Consider the following 27603-nt stretch of genomic DNA (forward strand, 5'->3'; position numbering starts at 1 on the left):
TACAACATAGAATAAAGAGGAAACACTTTATATGCTTATTCTGGAAAGATTTCCAACATACATTGTTAGGTAAGAAAAAAAGCGAAAGCAAGAATGATGTTTATTTATTTTTGGTTACAGTTGACATTCACTATTATGTTAGTTTCATGTATTTAGCATAATGGTTAGACATTTATATAATTTGTGAAGCAATCCCCAATAAGTCTAGTACCCACCTGGTACCATCCACAGTTATTACAATGTTATTGACTATATTCCCTACACTGTACTTTACATTCCCTTGACTGTCTCGTGACTGCTAATTTGTACTTCTTAATCTCTTTGCCTTTTTCACTCAGCCTCCAAAACCCCTCCCATCTGGCAACCATCAGTTTATTTTCTGTGTCTATGAATAAGAATGGTATGTATTGAGTGCCTCCATTTGTGTTTTTAAAAGAAGGGAGAATAATATATGTACCGTTTTGCTTGTATATGCATAAAATATCTCTGGAAGGCTACACAAGAAGCTCATGAATTTGGTTGTCTTTGGAAAGAAGAATTAGAAAGCTGGGAGTGGTATTGGAAGACTATGTATGTTGATGTAAACAAAACCAATCCATCTTTGTATCCCCAAGTTTTCATGCTGTGTGTGACCTTTGACCAACCTTAATGTCCTTAGCAAAGTATACCAGAGCCTTCTAGTTAATGATTATCTGTGTTCCTTAAAATGTAGCCATAAATATTTTTGTTAGTAACAGCTGAAATGGCATGACAACCAAGATAAATATCAAACTGGTTACAGTATCAATTATAAACCATCATCTTTCATAAGGCCACCAGGAGGTAGGGTCCCTGGCAGATACTGCATTCTTCATCTTATCAATCATCAGTACCTGAGTTATACTATAAAAAAAGTACTGTAACAGGTATGTTAGCAGAGAATACTCTGCACAGAAATGCTAGATCATTTGTCCTCTCTGACCCTAAATATTTGTAAGTAAATTATCCTACAATAAATTCTTTTATATTCTGTAGAGTTGCCTGCTTTGTTTGTTGGTCTTAAGATTCCTTCTCCTTATGGTGGCCATTATATCTTTGTCCCACTGTTGGACAAGACTTTTTAGCGTATTCTCTTTTGTACATTTAAAGAAATTGGAATCATGTTAATGTTCAAATCATTTTAATGCATTACCCATTTCAAAGTTGAGTTAAAAACATAAAAAATAAAAAAAAAGAAAAGAAGAACAAAGGTAGAAAGTGTTTTAACTGACTGTAATAAATAAAATATTTTTTAAAAAATCGACCCTTCCACCTATATCCTTGAACCTGTTCCCCCATATCTCCCAAAGATTCTCGTTTCTTTAATCATTTTCCTTCTGCATCTTCAATTCATCCTCTACATTGGCTTCTTCTCAGCTGAGAAGTACACTTAAAACTTTTAACCCAAATGAAATTTAAAAATCCTCCACTGATGCCACATTCTCCTCTAGTTTTCCTTAATTTCTCTCCTTCCTTTTTCAATCAGACTTCTTGGTAAAATAAAATAATGGATACTTGTGTCTCTATCTTATTCCTCATCATGGTACGCACATTGCAGTTTGGCCTCTGATCCCACCACACAATTGGTACTGAATAACGTCAGCAATGACCTCCGTATTGCCAAATCCATTGGATATCTTTCAGACTTTCTGTTATAAAAATTGTTCATTAGCATTATTGATTATTTCCATCTACTTCAAACTTTGTAATATGAAATATCAAACAGCTCTGGATTATTTGTAATTCTTTTGTTCCTCTTGCCTACTCTATTCTCGTGCATGTCAAGTCTGTCCTTGGCCCTTCTCCATCTACATTCTCTCTGGCTGATCTCACCCCTCTCAAGGTTTTAACTATCACCAATATTCAACCTTTAACAAATAGGTACTGCTCTTGACCCTCACAGAGTTTAGAAATGGATGACTCCTACACTAGAGATGTCAATCATTGCCTCCTACACTTGTCTGACTTCACTCACGGTTTGTGCGTTTGTGTCTTGTGACCCTGATTGGATTAGGAGAATATGGCCAAAGGGGAATACATTCTCAGACTGAGTTATAATGATGAAATTCTCCTTTTTGAGAACTTGAACCTGCACCAGCATGAACAATGGGGATAGTGGTCTTAGATGCTGATTTAAGAGCCCTAGTCTCAACACAGTCTGGCTGTATATTTCACTCTCATTCTTGGGTCTCAGTGATACATCTATCATCTGATTCCTGAAAAATCTTCGTTTATTTAAAAAACTTGTATTTTAACTAACTTGTAAAAAAGAAAGCTACTGTTTTAAAATAAAAACAAATGTATAATTGCATTTTAATTAAACCTTTGTGGGTTTGATCCTTTGGGTCTTACTTTTGACTTGTTGAGTGAGACTAGCATTTAATCTAGTGCTAATTATACCTCGTTACTAAGGCAAAAATCCTTCTCAGTATTCTACCCAATGCCCTATGAATTTTTAAGTTTTCCACTCTGGCTGATGGGAATAGGAGCTATTGTCAACCCTGTAGGAATGACAAACATTATTTCCTCTAACCCTTTCAGGGGGTTCTTTCACTGGCATGGAGAAGTTTTCTCACATGAATGCCCTTATAGGGACCCAGTTCAAGATTCAAGGGCGCCACTCTGCAGATACCTTGAGTTTCTCTGTAAAGCTCTCTCTGCTGTCCTGCGACCTCTGGTCTCCTTGACCTCCAGATTCTCAGCCTTGTCTCTTCCTCTCTCAGCTTTGTCTCCTCCACTAAGCTCTGCTTAAATTTTCCTTTCCTGTGCCATAGCTTAGAAACTTTTGTTTAGGCAGTAAGCTGGAGAAACATGGGACTCGTTTCATTTTTTTCTCATCCCTCACAGGTCTCTGGCCTTTATTGTCCGATGTCCGGTGTCTTAAAAAAAACTATTTCATATATTTTATCTGCTTTTCCTGTATAGTTTGTTTCTGGTATGAAGGTAAGTCCAATTCTTGTTACTCCATCTTAGCCCAAAGCAGGAGTTTTTTCACAACATAAAGATATTTTTTATTAATTACATTTATCCAAGTAAGTTTCGTACATGTTTTCTCTGAGCGTCCAGCCAAAATTAAGCAGCATTGGAGTTGCCCGACCCAGACGATTAGTGTTCATTATAAATCAACTGAATTTAATTGACATTTATAGACTACTTCAGTCCATAAGAGCAGAATACTCATTCTTCTTAAGCTCATAAAAACATTCACCAAAATAGACTATATTCAAGATAGACTATATTTTGTTTAAAAGAACAAAAGTCATACAAAGTATGCTCTCAGACCATATAATAAAAGAGACCAATAATAGAAAGATAGCTGGAAAAATCCCCAAATATTTGGAAATTAAATAACAAGTAAAAGAAAAAAATCTTCAGCGAAATTCAAAAAATATTTTCAACTAAATAAAAATGAAAATACAACTTATCAAAATTTGTGGTATGCAGTGAAAGAAGTACTTAGAAGGCATTTTATAGCTCTGAATACATATGTTAGAAGAGAAGAACTATCTAAAATCAATAAGTTTCCATGTTAGGAAACTAGAGAAAGAAAGACAATATAAATCTAAGTTAAGCAGAAGGAAATAAATAATAAAAATTAAAGCAGAAATCAATAAAATTTAAAATGGAAAAACAATAGAGAAAATCGACAAAACCAAAAGCTTATTCTTTAAAAGATCAATAAAATTGATAAACCTCAGGCCAGGCTAACCTGGCTTTTTTTTCTAAGAGAGTAGACACAAGTTGCTAATATCGGAAATGAAGGAGAGGCCATCTTTACTGATCCCATGGACATTAAAAGGACAATAAAGGAACACTATAAACAACTCTATGCTCATGAATTTGATAACCTAAATGAGATGGACTAGTTCCTTGAAAATACAATCTACCAAAATTCAAACAACGAGAAATAGATCATCTGAATAGGTCCATATCTAATAAAGTAGTTGAATAAATATTTAATAATGCTCAAAGACAGAGAGCATCAGGCCTAGATGGTTTCATTGGTGAATTCCACCAAAAATGTAAAGAAAAAAGTGATACCAATTATCTATAATCTCTATGTTCCTACTCATCTACTCCCCCTAACTCCTGGCAAGTACTGATCTTTTTACTGTCTCTATAGTGTTGCCTTTTCTGGAATGTCATATAGTTGGAATCATACATTTACAAATTTTTGCAGATTAATTTAATTATAGATGAGGCATGAACTGGCCATATTCTCTGATATCTTAGTAAAAATTTCTCAATCAGTGTTTTATATTGTGGTCAAGATGTACCTCCTGGAATGAGATATTTTGTGGAGAAACTCATCTAGTGTCCGTTTGAGGTTTTATCTGGTACAACCAGGTGACAGTGCTGGTTTTCAAAGAGCTTATCTTCACGGATCTTAAATTCAGTTGTTCCTCCTGTTTCTTTTTAGAATTTGGTAGACCAGATTTGGTGTATTTATGATTGAATCCTTTAGCTTCTCCATTAATTTGTTATTTTTGTTGTTGTTGTTTATACGAGGTCCTTATATACAAACTTTCAATCATAGCAGCCTGTTTAACATGATGATCTTTAAAGTATGTTTGTAGTATTGTACTAACTTCCATAGTATAAAACTGTGACTCTCTACCTTTAGAACCAGCAATAATTTCAGGTGGCATGTAATATTATGTGCCCTAGAAAGGGTTACAGTTCAACCATGTGAACAATTTGACTTCTGATCAGGAGGTGTATTTTAGAAGAATAATAGGACTACCTATATTAAGTCTGGTACTGTCACTTTTTATATTTACTAAGAGGTCGATCAACAAACAATATTACATCAAGTTTTAGTATTGGTATATCCAAAAGTTCCATTCTGGTCATGGATACCTCTTGAATTCCAGAAACACAATTTAGGGATTATCCTTCATTAGCTAAAGGTTATAAACTTTCTGTATTAAGAAAGTTATACCAGTAGGGGATAATATGAGGAAACAGTAAACATGATTCATAATTAGTCAGTCAAACTAGTAGAAAAATGTTAAGTGGTTTCAGCAAGCAAAAGGGATAATGATAGCCGGTCTCTAGTCTAACAGACCTCAACTATTCACCCTCAAGGGCCAGCTTGAAATGGGTTGGAGATTATAATGCCTGTGACTCCATCCATTCCCTGTGGGACACATTAAAAAACAAAACAAAACAAAACAAAAAAACAAGATAATCCTGGAAAAAACAAAAACCTTTGAAACTCACTTTGTTATAGAGACAAACAACAGCAAAAGCAAGGCAAGCTGCAAGAGAATAACATGAGAATAATCATGTTAATGGCAAAAATATTTGTCAAACACTATGCCACCAAACAAAAGGTCTAATAACGTTATACAGAGACCCATAATTAATAAATGGCATATCCCCAAGCTGAAAGGTCTAATTACTTAATACAAAGATCCGGGCCTAATTACCTTAAACAAAGATCTAATGACCTTATGCAAAGGTCTATTTGGTTGCATATCATTGGATAATGAAGTAAACTTAGCAACAGGAGCTGGATGGAACTGGTTAGAATTCAAATTCTTTTTTGAGACTGACTTATGTGGTACATGATTTGAAGGACAGATGGAGTGTGGGCACAAAGGGTTCAGTGAGTCCACCTCTTGATCTGAGGTTCCTGGAAATGCTGCCAATTGAGGGTCTTCAAACTGATCTTGGTGGAATCTCTAGAACTGTCAAAAGATGATAAGTATAAAACTCAATATATGAAATAAAAAGACAAAATTGAATTTATTGAGAGCAGACAGTCTTTCCAGGCAGAGTAGATTGCTGATCATAATAGAGTTTTTGGGAAGCATTGACTTTAGGTGTTGATGGATATAAGCTTGTTGATAACATCTGTAGACATGACATTACTTTGAGGAGGCAATTTTTGATTGATTGGCTCTTTGAGGCATGATTTTTTACATGAATCTGTCCCCGAATGACTGACTTTCAGAAGTGTCCGACAGCGGGGCAAAGATGTAATGAGCACTGCAATGAGGAAGGTATCTTAAGACCAACAAACGAACCAGGCAATTCCATAGAATATAAAATTATCTGTTATTTACTTACAGGAATGCAGGGTTGGAGCAGACGAATGACCCAGCAGTTCTGTGCAAATTATTCTGTGCTAACGAACCTATTATAGTACTTTTTTAATAGCATAGCTCAAGTGCTAATAATAGACAAGACAAAGAATGCAGGGGCCATACCTCTTATGAAAGCTGTATGTTTATAATCGACACTATGAGTTGTCACTGACTGAACAGATTTCAAACAAGTTATGTCGGGGTATTAGTTTTCTATTGCTATATAACGATATTACCACAAATTTAGTGGACTAAAACAAAACACATTTATTATATAGTAGTTTCTGTGGGTCAGGTATCCAAGTACAGCTTTTCTAAGTCACATACTTAGGGTTTCTCGAGGCTGCAATTAAGGTGTGGGTAGGGCCAGGTTCTCATCTTGGGGCTTGATAGGGGGAAAATATGCTCCCCATATGCCTTGTTGTTGGTATCATTCATTTCCTTTTGGTTATTTGACTTCATCGTTTTTCTGGCTGTCAGCTAGAGGCTCAGCTCTCAGTGACTAGATGGTGCTTGCAGTTCCTTGTCACTTGGAGTCCTTCAACAAGGTCCTCACAACCTGCGAGGGAGTGATTCCAGCAAGACGGGCCTTACGATCTTAGGTAATGTAGTCACATAATCATGTACACATAATCATCTGTCTCCCATCTCCTATGCATATACTATTGGTCAGAAGGCTCTTCTCACAAGTAAGAGAGGGGGCCACATGAGAGCATGAAAACCAGAATATGGGGGTCATGGAAACCAGCTATCAGTGGACACTATGTCTACCACAGGTTGCTACTTGTTACCATGGCTGTGAGTGTGCAGCAGCTGGAGTCTCCTACACCGCTGTCGAAAATGTGAAATAGTAAACAACTTTGGGAAATGGTTTGGCAGTTTCCTGATAAGGTAAACACCTTTCATATGACCTAGCTATTCCATTCCTAGATATTACCAAAGATAAATGAAAACAGCTCACATAAAGAATTGTATATAAATGTCCATAGCAGCTTTATTCATAATATTCCCCAAATGGACCCAAATATCTATTAACAGGTAAGTGGGTAAACAAAATGAAGTATATCTAAGCAATGGAATGTTTTCCATCAGTAAAAAGAAACAAACTAATGACACACACAACCATGTGGATGACTCTCAAAATCATTATGCTAACCAAAAAAAGCCACACACAGGAAAGTAGTTCCTGTGATTCCATTTATATAACCTTCTAGAAATACAAATTAATCTATAGTGCAGGAAAGCAGATCGGTTGTTGCCTGGATTGAGGCACAGGTGGACTACAAAGGGGCACTTGGAAACTTCTGGGGGTGATGAAAATGTTCTGTACCTTAATAGTGGTGGTGGTTCACAGGTGTTATACATCTGTCACACTCAAAAAACTGTACACTTTAAAAGAGTATAGCTATCACACATAGATTATGCCTTAAAGAACAAGAATTAAATGAAAGAACAGACAAATGGATCTAAACACTTGGAAGAGAAAGTAATATTGATACCGGGTATAGGTGATTTTAAACAAAATTTACAATACGTCATTCTCACTTCTCCTGTGCATTAGCTAAAAAATAGAGCTACATTAAATATTTTAGATACTGTTTCCACAGTATAATCAGTTTGCCTCTAATAGAACAAAGAGGTCATTTATCATTAAAAATTACTAGTGGTGTTGAGAATTTACATATATTGACCATTTGGTTTTAAAAATTGCCTGTTTGTGACGTTTGCCACTTTTTCTGTTGCGTTGGTCTTCCTAGTTCCTGTTTTCATGCCTCAACAGCCTGAGAACTGCCTGGAGACCAGGACTGTATCTCATTTCTTTCTCTATCCTCAGCCCACAGTGTTCGGAATTTCGTTCATAAAATGTTTGTTAAAATGCCACTGAAAGATCTTAATTCATTCACATAACTTTTTGGAGACTTTAGCATTATTATTTTTATTTTACAGATGAGGAACACAAGATGCAGAGGCTGAATAATTTGCAGCCACACAACTAAACCGCAGAATTGGGATTGCAGTCTAGGCCATCTGATTTTACACCATGGTTTTACCAAAAGTGTCCTCCGATCCCTCCAGAAATGTTTGTCTGGTCTCTGTTTTCCTTAGGGTATCACCTGAGTATTTTAAAAGAATTTAAAGTTGGGCTACATTAACGTCCGTAAGCGCATGCGTCCCTTCCTTTTCCCACGGCAGAGGAAAAAAAACCCTCCTCTCTTCCTTCCGCTTTGCCGGTCTTCTGGTCCCGACGCCTCGCCATCACCAGTGAAGAGGCGTTCACTAGCTGAGGCGATGGCGACAGGGACGCCAGATTCGCAAGCGCGATTCGGTCAGTCCGTGAAGGGACTTCTCACGGAGAAAGTGAACACCTGCGGTACTGATGTGATCGCGCTCACTAAGCAGGTGCTGAAGGGCTCCCGGAGCTCCGAGGTGAGCTGGAAGCGCTCTCCGGGCCTCTAACCATCAGGCACAGCCCATCTACCGGGGCCGTGGGAAGGCGTCGCGTTGCATCTTGGGAATTGTAGGCTGTGAACCGGTAGCGGAGGGGAGCGCTCGTTCGCGGAGTGTTGCCTTCTGGGTTGTGTAGTCTCTGGGACGACTAACGCTGTAGAAGGGAAAAGAAACGAGATGATGGGAATCGACTTTAAAGCGGTGATTGTTGCAGGACAACAGTTGAGATAGTAGTGATCCTAACCAGTTTCTCATTTGTTTCTCGGGATTGTCTTTAGTGAAGATCCGTTCCTTTCGGCCTCGTATGATTTTGCCCTCAACATCCCATATTTCTTCCCTACTTTTGTGCATCATCTGTCTATGAATTTATTCTTTTCTGACTTGTCTTTCTGGGCACATTCTTGGTTTTCTGTTTCTTAGATTAGCTTTCTTCTTGCCCTGATTTCCCCCTTATCAGGATGGTTCCACGTATGGAATTATTTGATGTCTTTTCACAACAGAAAGCTTTATATATGTACACTCTCTCTCCAAAAAAGACCTGTCTGTTTTACTAGATAGATATTCACCCAAGTGAAATGAAAATCTATGTCCACACGAAGACTTGTAAATGTGCATAGCACCTTTATCCATAATAACACCAAAGAGGAAACAACCCAAATTCCCAGGTCTTATTGACCTGGCCATTACATTCCTGTTTTTATCAAAGGGAAATGGAAACTATGTCTGTCATTTTGTTACATAAATCAACCACGCACATAGCATGTCATTTAAGATGTCCAGATTTGGTTTCTTTCAAATGGAATAACATCTTGAATACAACTGTAAAACGATTTGAGTACAGTCTTAGTTTTCTATGACTTTGTCCTATAGGCCATTGTCTTGCTCATAATTAACTTAGCAGTGTATCTTAGCTACTCACCTTCAACAAGTATTTTTGATTTTCACATTAGTTTTCATAGAAGTAGCAACTCTTTAATTTTTTTACTCAGTTTTTATGTTATTAGGTTATGCAGTTGCAGTAGCAAGCCTAATATGTCCACAAGTCTTTAGATGTGTATGTGAAGGTTCATAGCAGTTTTATTCACATTAGTTTAGGGTCCAATAGACTTGTCTTTATGGAATTAGCTTTTGTGTTATTTCCTTAGCTTTTATTGATAGCGGCTGCAAGAAACAACTGTATGAAGCGTTTGCATTTACCATAACACTTTTGTTTGAAGTCACTAGTCTGGTGATCCCAAAGATGCTTTGTGTGAGGTCCCACATGATATACTCATTTAAGGATTCAATGTTAGAGGAAAGTTATCTCTTTCGAAGAATTGTCATATTGCCTTTTACCAAATAAGAATTATGCAACTCATTGTGTTTCATTTTTTGCCTTGGTTACACAGAAGTTCCCATGTCAGTTTTAGTGGTAAACGTACTTCCTTGTCTTTCTCATGACTTTTAGGAAAATGTGTGTGTGTGTGTGTGTGCGCGCGCACGCGCACGCACACACACAGTTTGGTATAAATTGTCGTGAATCTTTTTTTGAGAGAAACATGGTAAAAATATATAAATTAAAAAAAAAATAGATGGTGTCCATAGTCCATAGTTAACCACCAGCATGAACTGAGCATCCATATTCATCATAATAAACTTACATTTATTGAGCACCTACTGTGTGCTGGACACTGCTGTGTTTTCTGTAATTTAATTTGTTAAGTCTTTATAATCACTAATAAAAGAGGTAGTTTTCTTACATAGAGGATACAGAGAGGAATTTAACTTATTCAAGGTCACACAGTAGCTAAGAACAGGTAGAGCAAGGATTCAAACCTAGGCAGACTGGTTCGAGGACCATACTCTTGGACAACACCTTTCATGTGATACTAGTTGGATTAAGTGTCCAAAAAGCTGCTGTGACTGCCCCAATGTGGCTTACTCATTCCTGTTCCTCCTCCCATGTATTTTTCACATTTTCATATGTTTCAATAAGTGCTGTGGCTTGAGTTAAGCTGAAACCAATACAACTTTCAGGGGCAGGGTTGACGTATCATCTCTTATCTCTGAACTTTGTCTTTTTACTGGATCCCTTACATGACACTTATCAATACCATATTGCTGTTTTCTATATTTACATATTTTTTTTCCATTTCCTTTAGTAGAGTATGAGGTTATTGGAGTGTTTTCAATCCTTCTCAAGTGTTTTCAATCCTTCTTAGCCCACGGAGCATTGCTTCTCTCTTCAGCAGAATCCACATAGCTATTTTGTTTGATTGCTGATTTCTGTGTGTGAAACACTCATTCCACAGCATTCATTTGACAAATGTTTATTGTCTGCTGTGTGTCAGGAGCTATTCAAGGGAGAGGTGGTAAACAAAATTAATCTCCATACTTAGGAAGCTAACATTTCAGTGAATAGACCAAAAAAAAATTGGCTGGTTGTAAATGTTGTGAAGAAAAATACAGCTGGGAATTGAGTGATGAAAGGATTTACCTTAACGGAGTGGTCAGGGAAGGGCTCTCTGAGGAGGTGACATTTGAACAGACACTTGAATGAAGTGAGGGAGCAAGCCATATGGACATGTGGAGGCAGAGAATTCCAAATAGAAGAAGAGGCAAATGCAAAGGCCTTGAGATGGGAATGTGCACAGGAATGTATAGAGGCCAATAGGGCCGGAGCAAAAGTGAGGGTAAACAGCAGCTTGCGCCCACAGCGCAATGAATGCTGTGGCGATGACGTTCCTCTCATGACACCTGCACTTCTCCAGTTGAATTGTATGCTTAGTAGTGGTCCTTTGTGTTTTTTCCCAAACCCATGTAAGGCAGTTCTGCTTGCTATTGCAACTACATTAACGAAATAATAAGAAAGATGATGAAATTCGAATGCAAAAAAAAAAAAAAAAAAAGGTTTACTATCGATGAGGTCGAAGAGGAGTACTAAGACAAACTGTTCCTGAGTTAATTATGAGCAAGACAATGGTAAAAACCAGGGGAAGATTCCTAGAAATCTAAAAAACTTGTACTCAGATCGTTTTATAGGTATATTCAAGATCTTTCCACTTTAAAGAGACTCAAACAGGAAACCTTAGATGTGGTTCATGTAGGAAAATGCTGCACAATGCCAATGAATACATCTATCATCAAAGAAAAGGCCTTGGTACTACAGCAGGGGTCCCCAACCCCCAGCCCTGGACAGGCACTGGGTCTGTGCAGCAGGAAGTGAGTGGCAGGCGAGTGAGCAAAGCTTCATCTGCGTTTGCAGCCGCTCCCCAGCACTGGCATCACCGCCCCAGCTCCACCTCAGACCATTAGGCATTAGATTCTCATAGGAGCACTGGTCTCTGGTGCCAAAAAGTTTGGGGACCGCCGTTCTACAGTACAACAGCTCCTGCATTTCAGGCAATCACAAGTCCCCTCGAGTCTGTCTTCTAAATGTCTTTCACCTAGCGTCCCCCCCCCTTTTTTTTTACTACCAGTTCTGTGGTTCGTTGCTTGCTCAGACCACTGCCATATTTTGCTAACCAATCTCTCTACCTTTAGTGCCTCCTCTAGTCCATTCTGCTAACCACACTACTAAAATGGTAAATCTGATCATACCACTTTTCTGTAAAATTGCATTTAAGATGAATTCTAAACCTCATCATTTAGGCTTCAGCTTAGAAGTCACTTCTTGTAGGAAGCCCTCCCTGAACACCTACCTCTGAAATGGGTTAGAGACCCCCACTCCTCCATTCTCATGCCCTTAAGGCATCCAGTGCTTCCTTGTCAATACTTACCACAAATTATTGTAGTGCCTGTGTCTTTTTTGTAATCCCAGATTGTAAACCCTGTGAGGAGAGCGACTGTGTCTCTTACTGGCATATTATAAGCACTTAATAAATATTTGCTGAATGAGTGAATGAATGACAATTCCCATAGAACTCTTCCTTTCTGCCCTGAGTTTGTCAGTCATCATCCCCCATCTACAGGAGTTTGGACTTTGCTACTTAAAAGTGGCCACAGCAGGGAACAGGTACTCATACATTGTGAATGAAAATGTAAAATGGTATAACTCTGTTGCAGGGGAATTTGGCAGTATGTAGCAAAATTAAAACTCTCTGGTCCAGCTGTCACAATCATGATTCTAGGAGTCTATCTCTAAGATACGCTGGCAAAAAGATGCCAGGTATGTAAGATACTTTTTTTGTAGCACTACTTTTTTTGTAGCACTGCTCATAATAGCAAAAGACTGGAAACAACTCCAAAGTCCACAGCGAAGGACTGGTTGAATACTCTAATGAGACGTGTGGATAGTGGAGTTCTCTGCTGCTTTCAGTGTGTAGTGCTGTAGATCCAGCTTGGTGTATATTGTCAAGTAAAAATAATAGGATGTGGAAGAGGGCATATAGTAGGTTACATTTTAAGTAAGGAGGACTGAATATGCATATCTGTCCCTTGTTTTAAAAAGGAACAGTGGAAAGATAAACCAAAAACTAATTTAAAATATTTACGTGTAGGTGAGAGAGAACAGGGAGGGGAAGGGTCAGGGACGGGAGGTCTTATTTTATTGTTTTGACTTTAGAAGCTTGTAAAGGTTTATTAATTTTAAAACTTAAAAAGGAAAATAAGAAAAAGTTGCCATGGGGGAAGGACTATTGGGGCTGTGCTGGTATTCCTGGTTAACTTGAAGTCATGGGTCCCCTTTTCACTAGATTCTGACCTAAGGGAGCCGGGAAGATTAGTAGGACACATAAGAGTAGCTCCCCTTTACATGGGTGGAGTTAACATCTGCCAGGAACAGGATGCAACAGTAGGCCAGAAACCTCTGAGCTCTTCTTGCCTCTCAGTGCTGAGTCACATCTCCTTGACCACAGGCCACCCAGTTGAATCACAGGTCAGCTTTTCTCTCTTGGTCCCAGGACCCAGCGATTAGTGAACTCATTGCAACCTGCTTCCACATTCTCCTTTCTTTTCTCTTCCCCAGCCCCATCTGGCATCCTTCACGGGGTGGTTTCCTACTTTAAATTCTGAGCTTGCTTCTTCCCAGGCCTTCCCTCCCCACCCCCACTTCTGCGGCTCTCACTCCATTTCTAAGCAGCTACATTTCTTCTTTCCTTTTCAGATCTATCTTAACCCTTGTCCCCTCACTCCTCTCGAACTACCCCAAATCTCAAAACTGCCTTTAAAGAATCAGAAGTGAGGTTCCCTCTGGGCTTGTGCAAAGGTTTTTTGCAGACTTCTTTCACACTTGACTAATAAGCTATGCAGAGAGCTCAACAGTTGTGGAACACTGAAATTCTTAGGCAGTGGCCTTTGGAACAGATGTCGAGCCCCTGCCAGAACTGCCACAGTGACAGTGAAATGGATAGTCAACATGAGCAAACTATTACATTTGGAGCATTTGTAGTTGTATGGGAGAATGGGGGGAGAAGCAAGGGCAGTAGTATAACAGCTACAGAGAGAAGATTGCAGGAAGTTTGGAAATTTTGATTATTACCATTTTATTTTTGTCTTCTAGCTGCTAGGTCAGGCAGCTCGAAACATGGTACTACAGGAAGATGCCATCTTGCACTCAGAAGATGTAAGAAACCATTTCTTTTATGATTTGGGTTTTATATACATAGTTTGTGTGGCTCCATGGAAGTAGAATGTTTTATTTCTTTGTCGTTGTTTTTTTAATGCAGAGTTTAAGGAAAATGGCGATCATAACAACCCATCTTCAATACCAGTGAGTATGCCCCCTCCACTGACTGCTTGCCCCAAAATCCTTATCCTCAGCCTGCTTCTTGTTGCCTTGGTGCTTCATCACATTTTCTTGTGGGAGGCAGGAGTTGGGAGAATAGGTGGGGTTGGTCCAGAATGGATGAGTTCTTTCTGGGAAAGACGCCTAAGACTACAGAAGTTAGGGTTGGTGGGTGAGATCAAGAGCAGGGACCACTTTTTGTGACCCTTCCTGTGTTAATAGGAGGGCTCCTCGGAGAAAGACACCGTAAGCCCCATAAGGGCAGGGCCCATGCCTGGACCATGCTAGCACAGTGCTTGGCACCTAGAAGGCACTTAATGAGTATTTATTGACTGGGCCTGAGCTTACTCCTGAGGAGTCTGCGCCTTCACTGGGGAGTCAAGTGTAAAATTTTGGATAAAATTATAATTTTATTAGCTTTTCATCTATTTCATTTTGTTTTATATTTTACATAGTTGATATTTTACTTATGTTCTTTTGGAAATTTAACTCTTGATATTTAAATAGCTAGATGTTCATTCTTTGGGTATGTACATATCAGGTATGTGACCATTTGACACTGCATACACAAACCGAATTTGAGGCATGCGTGTCGTTTTTTGACCATATCCCACACTCTATGATAGAGTATTATTACCTTTTTAGATTTAGAATTTATCTTCTTTTAGCAGCTCTTCACTCATGTTGAACAGGGGTTCAAAAGCACAAACTTAGGATAGGATAGGCAGAAATATTGAATGTGTCTAGCTGAAAATTTGTTCTGCCTATGTATATCTGGCCATAAATAAGTTCTGCTAGTTCACTGAGTTTTCTTATGTTTATTTTCCTCTGTCCTTTTCTGATATAGGCAAGAAGCTATTCAGAAGAAGTAAGTAATCCCAAAAGTAGGGGAATGGCTGACCAACTGAAACAGGCTAGGGGGAATTATACTGCTGGGCCCGAGATCAGTGCAGAGCTCTGGTTGACAGATGCCCTTAAGTTGACATACACTCTGGGATAGCTCGTTTGGGATATAAAGAATACAATATATTTCAAAGGAATAAGTGGCTAGTAAAGACTTTCTAAAAGTTACAGGGTGTGGAGACCAACTTTAAGGAATGAAAACTTTATTCATTGGCAATAATAAGTGGAGTAAATGTGTTAAAGTCATTAAACAGCCTTGTTTTTTTTTTTAAGTGGATTAAATTTGCAATATTGTTTACACTACTAATTGGCTATACAAACCTTTTCTTTGTAGTTTAAAAACCCCTGAGACACTAATAAGCCAATGTAAATTTTGATTTAGCGTCAACAGTTTTTATACATTAAAGTACAAATAATTTACAGGAAGAGATGTCTTTATTGCTCATTTCGGATAAACTTTTCTCTCTATCCTAATTTCTAGTGTTGAGCAGTCATCGGATCTACAGGATCAGTTGAATCATCTGTTGAAATAGGGCTGTTTATAAGAAGGCTTTGGCTGATGCTGAGGAGGAAATATCTAACAAAACCATTGTAATGTGGGTTTGATTTTCCATTTTCTTCTCCAAAAGTTAAATTAGAAAAGATTTGTGATGGTGTACAGTTTCTCCTGAAAAGCAGCTAGATGGTTGAATTTTGGAAGCACTTCTTGAATCAGACTAACCCATACGCATATTGAATTTTTAAGTTGCTCTATTTTTTAAAGTTGCTCTATTAGTTTGATATTAAAGCAAAATTAAAAGATGTCTTAGTTTTTCTCATAGAACTTTAATGTCAAAAGCCATATTGTCTAAATGTGACTCTTATGCAAATACCGAGTAGTGTGTTACATTCAGAAATAGAGTTTCTATTGTGAACATGTAAGAATAATTAATATTATTTTTAAAGATGTGTTATTTTAATCATACATTCGGGAAATATTTTAATTTTATGGTCACAGAATGGTGATAGGTACTACTTGTTTTCTTCTCTAATAACTAAGAGGAGATACTTATTTTATTCATTGTAGCAAATTCCTAAATAAAAATTAGGCAAATATATGTATAAAATATATATATAAATATATATATAAATTTTAAAAATTATATCTAGCCAGCTGCAGGCTCCTGCCTTGACCTGCATTCCTAGAATTTCTTTGTTGTTGTGACTTTTGGTTAAGTGGCCTTGGGTTCATTTTGTAATTTTGCTAGTAATCAGCAAATTCATGTGTATGACTTTATTGCCAAATACAAAGGCAGCTGAATTACTGTGAGTGATTGCAGTGTGGGGTGGAGCCATGGGGCAGACCTTATGTTTGTAGGTATTTACCTATGTTTGTTGAATTCATCCCATTAAATGGCATTACCATTGTCTGTAGGCAAGTCTGAATGTCTTTATTTTGAGTTTCTATCCTGTTCCAGTTCAGTTTTTAATTTACTAAGGGTTTGGGAGAAAGCTGACATAAGAAAATGATGTTTTCACTAAAAGAAAAAACAAAGAAGAGTCCATTTTAATTCATATTGTATATCATCAAATTGACTAATCATATCACATTGCATGTATTCCTCATTGTACATATACACATTAACTTAAGGTAAAAAAAAGCACACACTAGGTATGAGGGAATTCACTTATGCTTTTATTCTAGAAACATTTATTACAAGTATTAAATGTAAACAGCAAATGTCATATTAAGAGTAAAACATTCGAAGCATTATCCAAGGATGTTACTATCAGTGTTTCTAGTTAACATTTTGCTGGTGGCCATGCCTAGGGCAGACATTTAAAATAAGTATAACTATTAGCAGTGAAAAGACAAAATTATTAATGTTATCATATGGTAGGATTATCTACTTAGAAAAACTAAGGACTAAAGATTTTTAAAAACAGGGTTACCAATTTAGAAAGCAGAAGTCCAACCATCCAAGTATCCAAGAAGCAAAGAAATACTTAAGATTAAAAAAAATTAAAGGAATGGTCTAAGTATTTTTCATCACGCTGAAACAAATACGAAGAAGCAGTGATTTTTACAGTATATATGATAAAATAAATTTCACAATCAAAATTTTAATGATAAATAAAGATAAAATTTACATTAAATAATAAAAACTTAGTAATACTGAATTTAGTTGTATTAAAGACCATAATACTAAAATACATGAAAGAAAAATATCCAGAAATATGAAAACAGGCCAAAATGTAAACATATTTTGATAGTTTGTTTCCCATAGAAATATACAGGTTACATAGATTTAAATGGTGATCAAACAAATGGAAACAAAAAATGCTTCTTTAACTTCTGGGTTATAGAGGATATGTTGGAGGATAATATTTTTAAACTAATGAAAATTCAACATGTATGCAAGAATATTTATGTGATGATACCAAAGGAATAATATGAAGAAAAGAAAAAAATCATGCTTTAAAACTCTGTATTAGGGCTAAGGGTAGAAATAAAAAAAATTTTAAGGGATTTGTGTTTAGAATTTAGAAAGAAAAAAAAATCAAAATGGAATAATAAAATGAAGCATGAATAACACAAATTTGAAAATATACGAAACCATTAATTGGTTCTTATAGATTAAAAAGTGTCAAGTCAATTATAAAAGTGCAAATTAGTAAATTTATAGTTGAATAGAAGATATGTAAAATAAATCGATTAAATTTGAAAAGTTATCTGTCAACTTGATCCTAAAAATTTGATTACTAGTATCAAAATATCTAGCTCCCTATAAAGATTTATTATTACAGAACTGACATTTAAAAGAGAATATGTCCAGACCGTTTATGAGAAATGTTTTCAAAAATAACCAATTAAAATGTCATTTGCTTGTATGGCTTTCCCAAAACTTTTCTAAACTGTCAAAGAAGAAAACGTTTCTATATACTCCCAAAGTACAGAAAATGATAGTAAAATACCCAGTTCATTTGCCTATCTAATGTGGGTTTCATTAAGGAAAAAAAAGATACCATAAGGAAATTTAGGGAATTCTTATTTATGTACATAGATGGAAAAGTCCTAATAAAATCTCAGAAAAATTTAATAGGAAATATTTTGGAGAATGATAAATTCCAGAATTACAAAATTTATATAATAGCTACAAAACACATATTAATAAGAAAAAATAAAGTCATATATTACTATAATATACACCAAAGAGGTGCTTGAAAAATTTCAACTTCTATTTCTAATTTAAAATTTTAAAAATTTCTTTCTTAAGAGTATGTTTTAAAATCTAAGAACCAACATATAATATTTGGTAAAGAAGAAAGAATCAAAACCCTCCAGAATATTAGAGCTATATGGGACCTCAAAGGTAATTAAATTCTTGCGCCAGGTTTTATAGATGAGCAGGGAGATGAAATGACTTACCCAAGGTCACTGAGCTTGAATAGGTCTTCTGACTACTGGTCCAGCTCTGTTTCTTTCCTTATAAATAGGAACAAGGGTTTCATTTGTCATTTTTAGTTCTTAATACAAAGGAAAGGATTTTATAAGTAATTCAATCCAGTCCCTTTGCTCTAGCTTTGCATCTCTGGCAAGTAGACATTTAGCTTCTGTTTGAATGCTTCTGGTGTTTGGGGACTGGAAGTTGGGGGCCCCTGCTCCAGAATATCCTTTACTTAGGGATGCTGACCATTTTGGAAAGCTCTGCTTCTTGAAAGATGGTTCTGTGTACTGAAACCAAGCCTGCCTTTCTGAACTATCCTGGTATTGTCAGACCAGTAGCATCCAAGGTGGATTGTGTGGAGGTACGCATAAGACTATCCTTGGAGGTAAGGAGATAAAATGTGAAAATTTCTATGTATATTTTTATCTTTAAAAAAAAAATTAGCTTTTGCTACTATTTAAAATACGGCTTGATATGAGACCTCTAATTTGAACTATGTGGCATGCTGATCTACATAGCATACTTGTCATTTAGCAAAACAAAACAAAAAACTGTGGCGGAGGCACTGATCAATCAGCATGAATGATGATCATAAGCAGTCTGGTCCAGAATCAGCCCTGCACTTTAGATTCCAGAGGGAAAACTGGGAACCACTCAATTTAAGTTGATAGTGGTTTGCTTTATCGACGTTTACCTGTGTGTGGTTTAAGTGGGTTAAGGTTTATCAGATGATTCTTGTGAATTACCACAGATTGGAGGTAATGTAATAAGGCAAAAGTACAAGTGAAAATGATAAAGCCCTTTCCTTAACTCCCATTAATTTGTCTCTTCAAGATAAAGATGCCATTTTAACAAGGAGTGGAAAAGTGACTGCTTTTCTAAAGAAACGAATTTTATGGAGGGAGTATTTAGAAAACTAATATTTAGGAGTGTTTTCATCATTATATGATTGTCAAAAAACTGATACCTTTCCAACACTCATTTTTATATACTTTATAGTTGGAAATAGTCTAACATAAAAATATTCCAATAAGGAATATTTTTTCATGAGTTTAATCTGTTAAAGAAAGTAAAAATACCTATTAATATTTAATAACTAATTGACATCAGGAAGATTGTTATTGGTAGATGAGATTGAAAAATGAGTATAATTTAGTAAATCTTCCATTTAGATATCCTTTCACTTGGAACCCCATATTTCCTTACTATCCTGATGAACAGATATGCTTGTTAAAACCACAAAAGGAAATAAGATATACAAAATATAAGGGTGGAAGAACAAGATAAATAAATAAATAAAACTTTATGTAAGATACAACGATAATAGATACAAGTGAATTGACCAAAAATTGCTAGAGGTAAGAATGAACTGAGTGAAGTTGCTTTCCTAAATCCAATTCAAAATCGACTGAGGATGATACTGTATTGATTCCATCTCTATGACATTCTGGAAGAGGAAGGAGAACAGATCTATGGTGGTTTTGGTGTGAATGCAAAAGGGGCTATGCGATAAACCTAACAAGCTAGAGGTGGGGGGCACATGGCAGGCCTGACAAGCCCAGTGACTGAAAGTAACCACATAGGATTGCCTGATTATAAATTCCTAACTGGGCAGGTCATAGCGGGTACTCACTCCAGGCCTATAGCTTCCTTAGCAAAGATCAACCTTTGCCTTAAGGGAGCCCTGTCCATTGTTCTTAGGCATCTAAGATAGCGACAGAGCTTTGAAATGTCAGGGTAATTTTCTAGACTCCTTGAGGCAGCAGAACTGCAGACACCAGAGCATGAGACCACAGAACCCCTCATTGTTATCTTGTTGCCCACGTACCATCTCTATATTAACTATCCTGCACCCACCCATGTAAAAGTATGTTTCTCCATTTTGGTTTTTACCCAATTCTAGAGATTTCCCCGCTTTGCTTTCTCCTGCCTTTTTAATCTACCACCAATGGATTTCATGTACTTTCTGTATGTTTCTCTTTTGATTCTAAATGCATAAAAGGAACTCGAAACTGCCATTCTCCAGAGCGGTGGTCCCCAACCTTTTGGCACCAGGGACCTGTGCTCCTATGAGAATCTAATCCCTGATGATCTGAGGCGGAGCTGAGGTGGCGATGCTAGCGCTGGAGGGCGGCTACAAAGATAGATGAAGCCTCTCTTGCTCCCTGCTGCTCACCTCCTGCCGTGCGGCCAGGTTTCTAACAGGCCACTGACCTGTCTGTGGCCCAGGGGTTAGGGACCCTTGCCCCAGAGCATTTTCTCAATCCATCAAGTCTTGCTTTGGGGGCATGTCCTCAAAAACTTGCCTCAAGTAAACTGTTATAAAACCTTTCTATAGGTTTGGACAGTCTTTTCTCAACGGCAGGGCTTTTAGTACAAAGGGGCAAGAAGAAACTTTTCGTGGAGAGAGGACTATTCTAAGTCTTGATTGTGGCGATGTATATGTTGGTCAGAATTTACAGAAACACGCACTAAAAAAAAAGGTGAATTTTACTGAATGTAAATTATATCAATAAACCTGACTTTAAAAAATAGGTTGAGAAAAGGTGATATCATTCCCCAAATGGTCAAAAATCAGTACATATGGGGGTGTTTATTTCAGTCAGAATATTTATAAAATGAAAATCACAGTGAGCAATAAAGTATAATTGTAATTAATAGCAATAGCCTCTTCCTGGTTGGAAAGACTAAAGACATCCAAGATGACATTGGGCCCAGGTGGGCCAGAGCTCGGGGAGAGACTGCGCTGCTGCGTTGGCCTGGAAGAGCTGCGAGGTTTCCACAGGCCTTACGGGCCACGCACATCTGACAGGCAGAGGCTGCATGCTGCCTTGGAAGCGCGCTGGGCTCAGGGCTGCCTGCCCTGGGGTGGGGCCTTGGGCGCACTCAGCCTCGGGAGCCAACTTTGGGGACCCGAGTGTCGAAGTCGGGAGGCCCAGGAGACAGTGAGTGTGCCGCCGCTCGCCTTCTGCGCAGGTCCCCAGCCCCTTTCCCTGACCCCTCTTCCACCACCACCTCTAAGTCTCTGGGCCTACTGCGTGTCTATCCCGGGGCTCCCTTGCCCCCAAGCCTGTGCTCAGCACCCTCTCCTTTCAGCTCTCTTTCCCCCACTCTATGCAGTGGCCGCCCCTCACCCACCCAGTCACCCAATGCCAGATCCGAAAGGTCTTGCAGGTCGGTAAGAGTAGTAGAGAATGGCCAAAGATACAGCCTGGGCCAGATGGGAGCCCTAGGCCTAAGAAAGCCTGGGCGGTGCCTCTGCCCCCCAGCACCTCTGGGGCGAGGGTGGAGTAGAGTCTGGGCTTAGAGCTTTTCAGGGAGAAAGGCCAGGGAGGCCTGGATGGGTGGGCCTGCTGAAACCAGCTTCAGCATTTCTCTCCTCAACTCACCCACCTGTGGCTCCTGGGTCAGACCTTGGATGGGCAGGTGCTGAAGAACTCAGCGGACCTCTAGGCCTATGCTTGTGTTACTGCAGCCAGGCCCATGGACCCCCAAGCACATCCGGGAAGTCCTGCAGAAATGGACATGAGGGGAAGTAGCCTTGAGGAAGAGTGCTCTGCGCTTCCCGCATGAAGACCCCAGATAACAGCTTTCTCAAAAGATAGCAATGCTGCTTACTGGGAATTAACTTGTCTCCTCCAATCCATCTGGCCCTCCTTGTCTATCAGAACTGGTAATCACAGTACTGACCATCTTCTGCTTCGCTGAAGAACTTTCAATGGCTCCCCTCAACCCTTTACTCACACTTCTTGGACCCGACATTCAAGACTGGCCAGCAATTTGGCTTTCTCTTCCTAACCAACCTTGCTTGGTTCCCTCTGATACACTATACTACTCGAGCTAGGCCTTTCCCTTCCTCCCACTATCAGAACTGCCAAGATGACTTCTGCCTGCCCAGCATGCAATTGTCAATCTGGGATGCCTTCCCTCTCCTTTCTACCTCCCAATCCTGTCCATCCAGCACTTCACTAAGGTCCTACCTACTCCGTGAAGCTTTCTCCAATCCTCGAGCACCTGCTTCCCCAAACCATGACAATGCTTACTGCCTGTGCCACTTGGTTTGTCAGTAAATCACGGGAAATGTTTCTGTGCTCATGTTTTACCACCCAGGTTAAGTACACCTAGGGGACAGAAATCTTCTTACATTTTTTTCTTCAATAACTGGCACAGTCCTGGACCTGCATTAGGTACTCGGCTAATGCCTAAATGTATTTATTCAACAAATATATTAGGTGGCTTATTTGTCTTAGTACCTGGCAGAGTGCCCAACAACACAGTGGTAAACAAAGCAGAGTCCCAGCCTTAATGGAGCTTCCAGTTTAGTGGAGGAGATTAAACACTTAAATCAAAATTGACTGAATGATAGAAGGAAGGAAGGAAGGAAGGAAGGAAGGAAGGAAGGAAGGAAGGAAGGAAGGAAGGAAAGGAGGGAGGGAAAAAGGATTTATAAGATTTAGTGGTTCCACATCTTCTAGTCTCCAGAAGGGAAAACAATATGTGTATATGTATTTTCTATTTCCCAGGTATTATGGCTGTGGTCTGGTTATCCCTGGGTGTCTGGAAAACTTAGATTTTGGCCTTAGGTAGTCAAGTGGCAGAGATTGCTATGCATTTAGTCAGACGGTTGGTGAGAGGGGATGTGTCGCCGGAATAGACATGACAAAAGGTCAAGTGAGGCAATGGGTTGGAGGATAAAGAGGAAAATATTCTCAAAAGCATTCTTTTAGAGATAAGGTTTCCTCTGTGACTCTTCAAGGAGAATTGAAGAAGGCTGATAAACGTGGTCTCCTTTGTGCCACTAGTATTTTCTGCCCTGGAAACTGCGAACCTTGACAGTTACAGGCTCTTCTGGGAGAACAGAGTCAGGAGGTTTGATCTGATATATGGATATCTTAATGACCCAGTGGAGTGTGAGCTTTTCCTTTCTTCTGCCATCTATCCTGCAAGATTTTGTTCTTGAATGAAGAGCTTATTCAAGCAGGGAGATTATGCCCCAGTGAGTTGTCCCAGGCTGCAGTATATCCTACATGCTCAGAGGAACCTTGAATACTTACTGAAAATAGTCTGAGGGAAGTATATTCCATTGGTGAAAGGAAAATTTTAGGGGAAATGTAGTGTATTTTTTAAAATCTATATGTTTCTTCCCTTAGGTAGAAGTGGCTAAAAGATATTGAATATCACATGGAAAAATATGGCTTCCAGGTACCCAATGGCTACACAGAGAAGCTGAGAGAGACTGGAATCAAAAATGAGAGTTATGGAAAAAAAAAATGAGAGTTATGAAAAAAAATGAGAGTTATGATGTTGTTATGTAGGTCTTTATCCTTACTGTTATGAATATAGCCCATTTCCTATGGAACACACAAATGTCACCACATTTTGCTGAACCGATTCTCATTTAGGATTTTAAACTAAACTTAGCATGACTTAATAAAGGGAAGGAGCTAATTTGAGCTGTTTGTAGCCCATGGCTGCAGAACACACTAGCCCGAGAAAACTTACTTTAAACTTAATCATACACCAGTGAGCCCCAAAGTCCAGGAAGATCACTGAGTCTGCTCATACAATGCACACTGACTTGTTATGTTTCATATTATTTTCACAGAAAATTACAGGAATCTGTGTTTCTCTTTTTTCTTCAAGTTGTTGTCAAATCATGCCCAAGTGACAGTCTTAATAAACTGCCTTGAGCAACTTAGTCTGTTTACATGTGGCACAAGAAATGCCTTGTGCAGTAGACATCTGACCTCAGGTCATTTTGGTGCATGGTGAACATCAGGCAGAAACAAATAAGCATGCCTGATATTTTTTCTGCACACTCAAACTTGCTAACAATTTATTGGGATTTTAAACACTCTGTCCATCTCCTTCATCTTAGGAAAACGTTGAGCGTGGGGAAGAGAGGAGGGAGAATGGTATACCTCTGAGAAAATAGTGGGAACAGTATTTAGGGACTAAAAGAATTTGAAGATCTTCAAGTAGTGTGCAGATTTGCTTGACATTTTATTTTAGACCGAATGGTGTCATTAACCACGTCTGATAAACAAGTGCTTCAGGAGGTGTTGCAAATGCCAAAGGTGAGGGGACGCGGGAGACAAGTGATCTTTAAACATCAGTGAGAGCACATGGAATCTGTCCTCTTCTTGCCCCAGTGAGCTGAGAGCTCACCTTCTTTTCTTTTATCCACTAAGTCGAAAAGGAGGGGGGGGGGGTACCAAAGGGGAGTGGCAGGAATGCCCTAGATATGGATTCTTTTTCCTTTCAGGTTGCAGAAGGTAATAAATCTAAGAGTCGTACTTGTCATTGAACATGTTAAGATATTTCTTTCATTGGATGTTAAGATATTTGTTTTATTTTATCTCCTGTTTGCTGCTGTGCATAATCCTAGAATGCATATCCAGAAACCTTAGACTGACTACTCAAGGTTGCTATAAATATACTCTTATAGCTTGTACAGTGTTTCTCAGGGCTATTTGTTTCATATGTATCAAGATTCCAGATCTTTGGGAAGTGACAGATGAAACTTTAAATTAACTACCTTCTAAAAAGAAAATGTGCAGGGGCTCCCCGCCCTCCATATGCGTGAGATGCGTGTCTTCATGATAGACAATATTCTGAGAGTTTTGGTTTACAGGGTCATCGTAGAGATAAAATATCTATATAGAAATGATTTAATAATTCTTAAATTAGTATGGCATTTTGTAGACTAGCTCACTGTCTTCACCAATATGTTTTTGTAAAAGGTAGAGACATTATTGTAGAAACAAGACCTCCATACTCTTGAAATTAGTTTAATAAAATCTTAAAATTCCTGCTCACTCATATGCCTGAGATTTTAAGGACAATATTGAAAAAAAAAATGTTATTATAAAAGTAAATAACAGCATACCAAAAGTTACATAATTTTTAAAGGAGAAGAAGTTATGAATACTATTTACTTCTGTTAGTTATACAACAACCTGGGGGCTGCATTTGGTTCAGATTTATTGGCTCAAAATTTAGGTAACCCAAGTGTTGTTATTTAGGCGAGAGACATTCTTGTAAAGCTGTTTTCCTACCTATCAGGTAGGGCACTAAAAAAAAAATCTTGGCACTTGGCTGTTGATTATAACTAGAAAGGCAGCTGATTATTTCTTCACAAAGGGTCAGCACTTTCATTGGTTTTTAAAATTGACTTTATCACCTCATTCCTTTCTTTGCTATCGGGACGAATGTAATCTTTAACCTTGTTAGGACTAATTCTGCTATGTCAGCATGGTGGGGAGCTATACTTTAGTGACGTCTATGCCAGCCTTGAATTGCCAGAAGAGATCAGGACACACAAAGTCTTACGGGGAGGTGTTTTTTTGTTTTGCTGTATTTTATTTTAAGGCAGATACTTGTTCACATACAGAGCTCCATTCTGCTAACATCCAGGATGAGGCTCTGTGACATGGGAACACATGGATTAGGTCAGGAGGCCTAGGTCCCATCCCCTGCCACTCAAAAGTGGTGTGACCTTGGACAATATAATTAATCTCTTTGAGTCACTGTTTTCTAAATTGTCAAATGTAGATTATATTACAATCTGCTTATAGGCTTTTGTAAAGATTAGATGGGATAATGATGTGAAAAATACTTGGAAAGCTGTAGTGTGGAAATGAGAGCAACTGTTCCAGAACTGACGGCCCCTTAACCCCCTTCTGTTCTCATCATTATTGTGTTGTTTATTCCTTTATTGTCATTATAATGGAGTCCCCGGAAGAGGAGATAAATGCATATGTGTGGTCAGTCTGAGTCTGAAATCAAAAGTTCTTATTTTAATTAATTAATTAATTGATTGATTACACCTACAGCACCTGGTCTTCCTAGGGGGTCTCCCATCCAAGTGCTAACAAGGCCCGACCCTGCTTAGCTTCCAAGATCAGACAAGATCGAGCATGTTCAGGGTGGCATGGCCACAGACAAAAAGTTCTTATTTGTAAAATAAATTATATTAACTTCTTTTTTTTTATTATACGATGATAAATGGATATTGTTAAAATGTTGGCAAATCCCCCCCAAAATTACAATTCATCATATAGCCCAGCAATAACCTCTTTAACAGTTTAATATATATCTTTTTAGTTTTTCTTTCTGTGTGTGTAATAAAATTGGGGCATGCTATATATAGAACTTAGTATTCTAATTTTATTTTACATATTTCCTAAGCCTAAAAAATTTTAAATATGCTTTAAATGTTTGTGTTATACAACCATACCTATACTTTATTTGACCATTTCTTTATTATCGATCGCTTAAATTGTTTCTAATTTGTTGATGTAATAAATAAAAAACCCTGTAAAATGCATTACGAACATTAATAGCGGTTATTGTTCTAATACCCGTTCATTATGATATTAATCTGGAGCTAACAAGCTATTTTGTAATTTCTCTTTTATGCCCTTTTACTTACATAGTATAGTACTTTCTAGAATATGACCTAATACACACATGAATATTATGATTGCAGCTGAATGGGACCGCTACATTGGTGACTGTCCTGAAGAATGGTTCCCAGAGATCGTTAGCTAGTATACTCAATTTTAACCATGACTTTCTGGACCTTGGGGGGACATTCAGGTCCTCTATTTCTAGGACCTATGTTTTAACTAGTACCATATCCTAATCAATTATGTAGAAGAGTAGTTCCCTGAATACCTAGTTGTATTGATTGGTCTGTAATTTTTCTGTTCTTAGGTGCGTGCGTAGGTGATACTTTGTACTGGAAGGACCTTGTCATCCTTGCCCCCAAAACTAGGTTCTGCCTTCCACGTTTGGTCACTGCCAGTCTCATTATGATTCAGAATAAGGAACTAGAAAGAGTGATCGGTAAGAAACAACAGCAGAGAATATTGTAATTATACCCTGAATGGTTCAGATTTAGTGATTAGCAAATGTCTACTGACTCTCATTGAAGGAGACCATGTCATCAGGAAACTTCCATGTTTATCTCCTGTTTAATGGCAATCTCCTAATTTTTGATATTTAA

The 27603-nt window shown here is 38.1% G+C and overlaps 1 protein-coding gene and 1 pseudogene across 2 annotated transcripts; one reads left to right on the forward strand and one right to left on the reverse strand.

Annotated features, from left to right (window-relative positions):
- The first annotated feature begins 8276 nt into the window (after positions 1-8276).
- Positions 8277-27415, forward strand: BORCS7 (BLOC-1 related complex subunit 7). 2 transcript variants are annotated; one of them, XR_001598041.2, is made up of 6 exons: positions 8277-8537; positions 14038-14100; positions 14204-14247; positions 15110-15130; positions 15647-15761; positions 27312-27415. XR_001598041.2 is itself a non-coding variant. In XM_016154509.2 (5 exons), the coding sequence occupies exons 1-5, from the start codon at positions 8277-8279 to the stop codon at positions 15696-15698; spliced, it is 441 nt and encodes a 146-aa protein (XP_016009995.1). In that variant the 3' UTR covers positions 15699-16586. The 2 variants fall into 2 exon arrangements, 1 of the variants encoding a protein (XP_016009995.1); XM_016154509.2 differs by lacking the exon at positions 27312-27415 and having other exon boundaries at positions 15647-16586.
- Positions 26420-26538, reverse strand: LOC118604873 (annotated as a pseudogene).
- Positions 27416-27603: the final 188 nt, after the last annotated feature.

The sequence above is a fragment of the Rousettus aegyptiacus genome, unplaced genomic scaffold (assembly GCF_014176215.1).
Source record: "Rousettus aegyptiacus isolate mRouAeg1 unplaced genomic scaffold, mRouAeg1.p scaffold_m13_p_6, whole genome shotgun sequence".
NCBI classification, from domain to species: Eukaryota; Metazoa; Chordata; class Mammalia; order Chiroptera; family Pteropodidae; genus Rousettus; species Rousettus aegyptiacus.

What these genes read in the sequence shown, in the direction of transcription:
- BORCS7 (XM_016154509.2), top strand. Translation starts at nt 8,277, where the DNA reads ATGCGTCCCTTCCTTTTCCCACGGCAGAGGAAAAAAAACCCTCCTCTC. An exon ending in ACAACCCATCTTCAATACCA is followed by an intron (nt 14,248 to 15,109) that starts GTGAGTATGCCC and finishes TTTCTGATATAG; the next exon opens with GCAAGAAGCTATTCAGAAGA. An exon ending in CAAGAAGCTATTCAGAAGAA is followed by an intron (nt 15,131 to 15,646) that starts GTAAGTAATCCC and finishes CCTAATTTCTAG; the next exon opens with TGTTGAGCAGTCATCGGATC.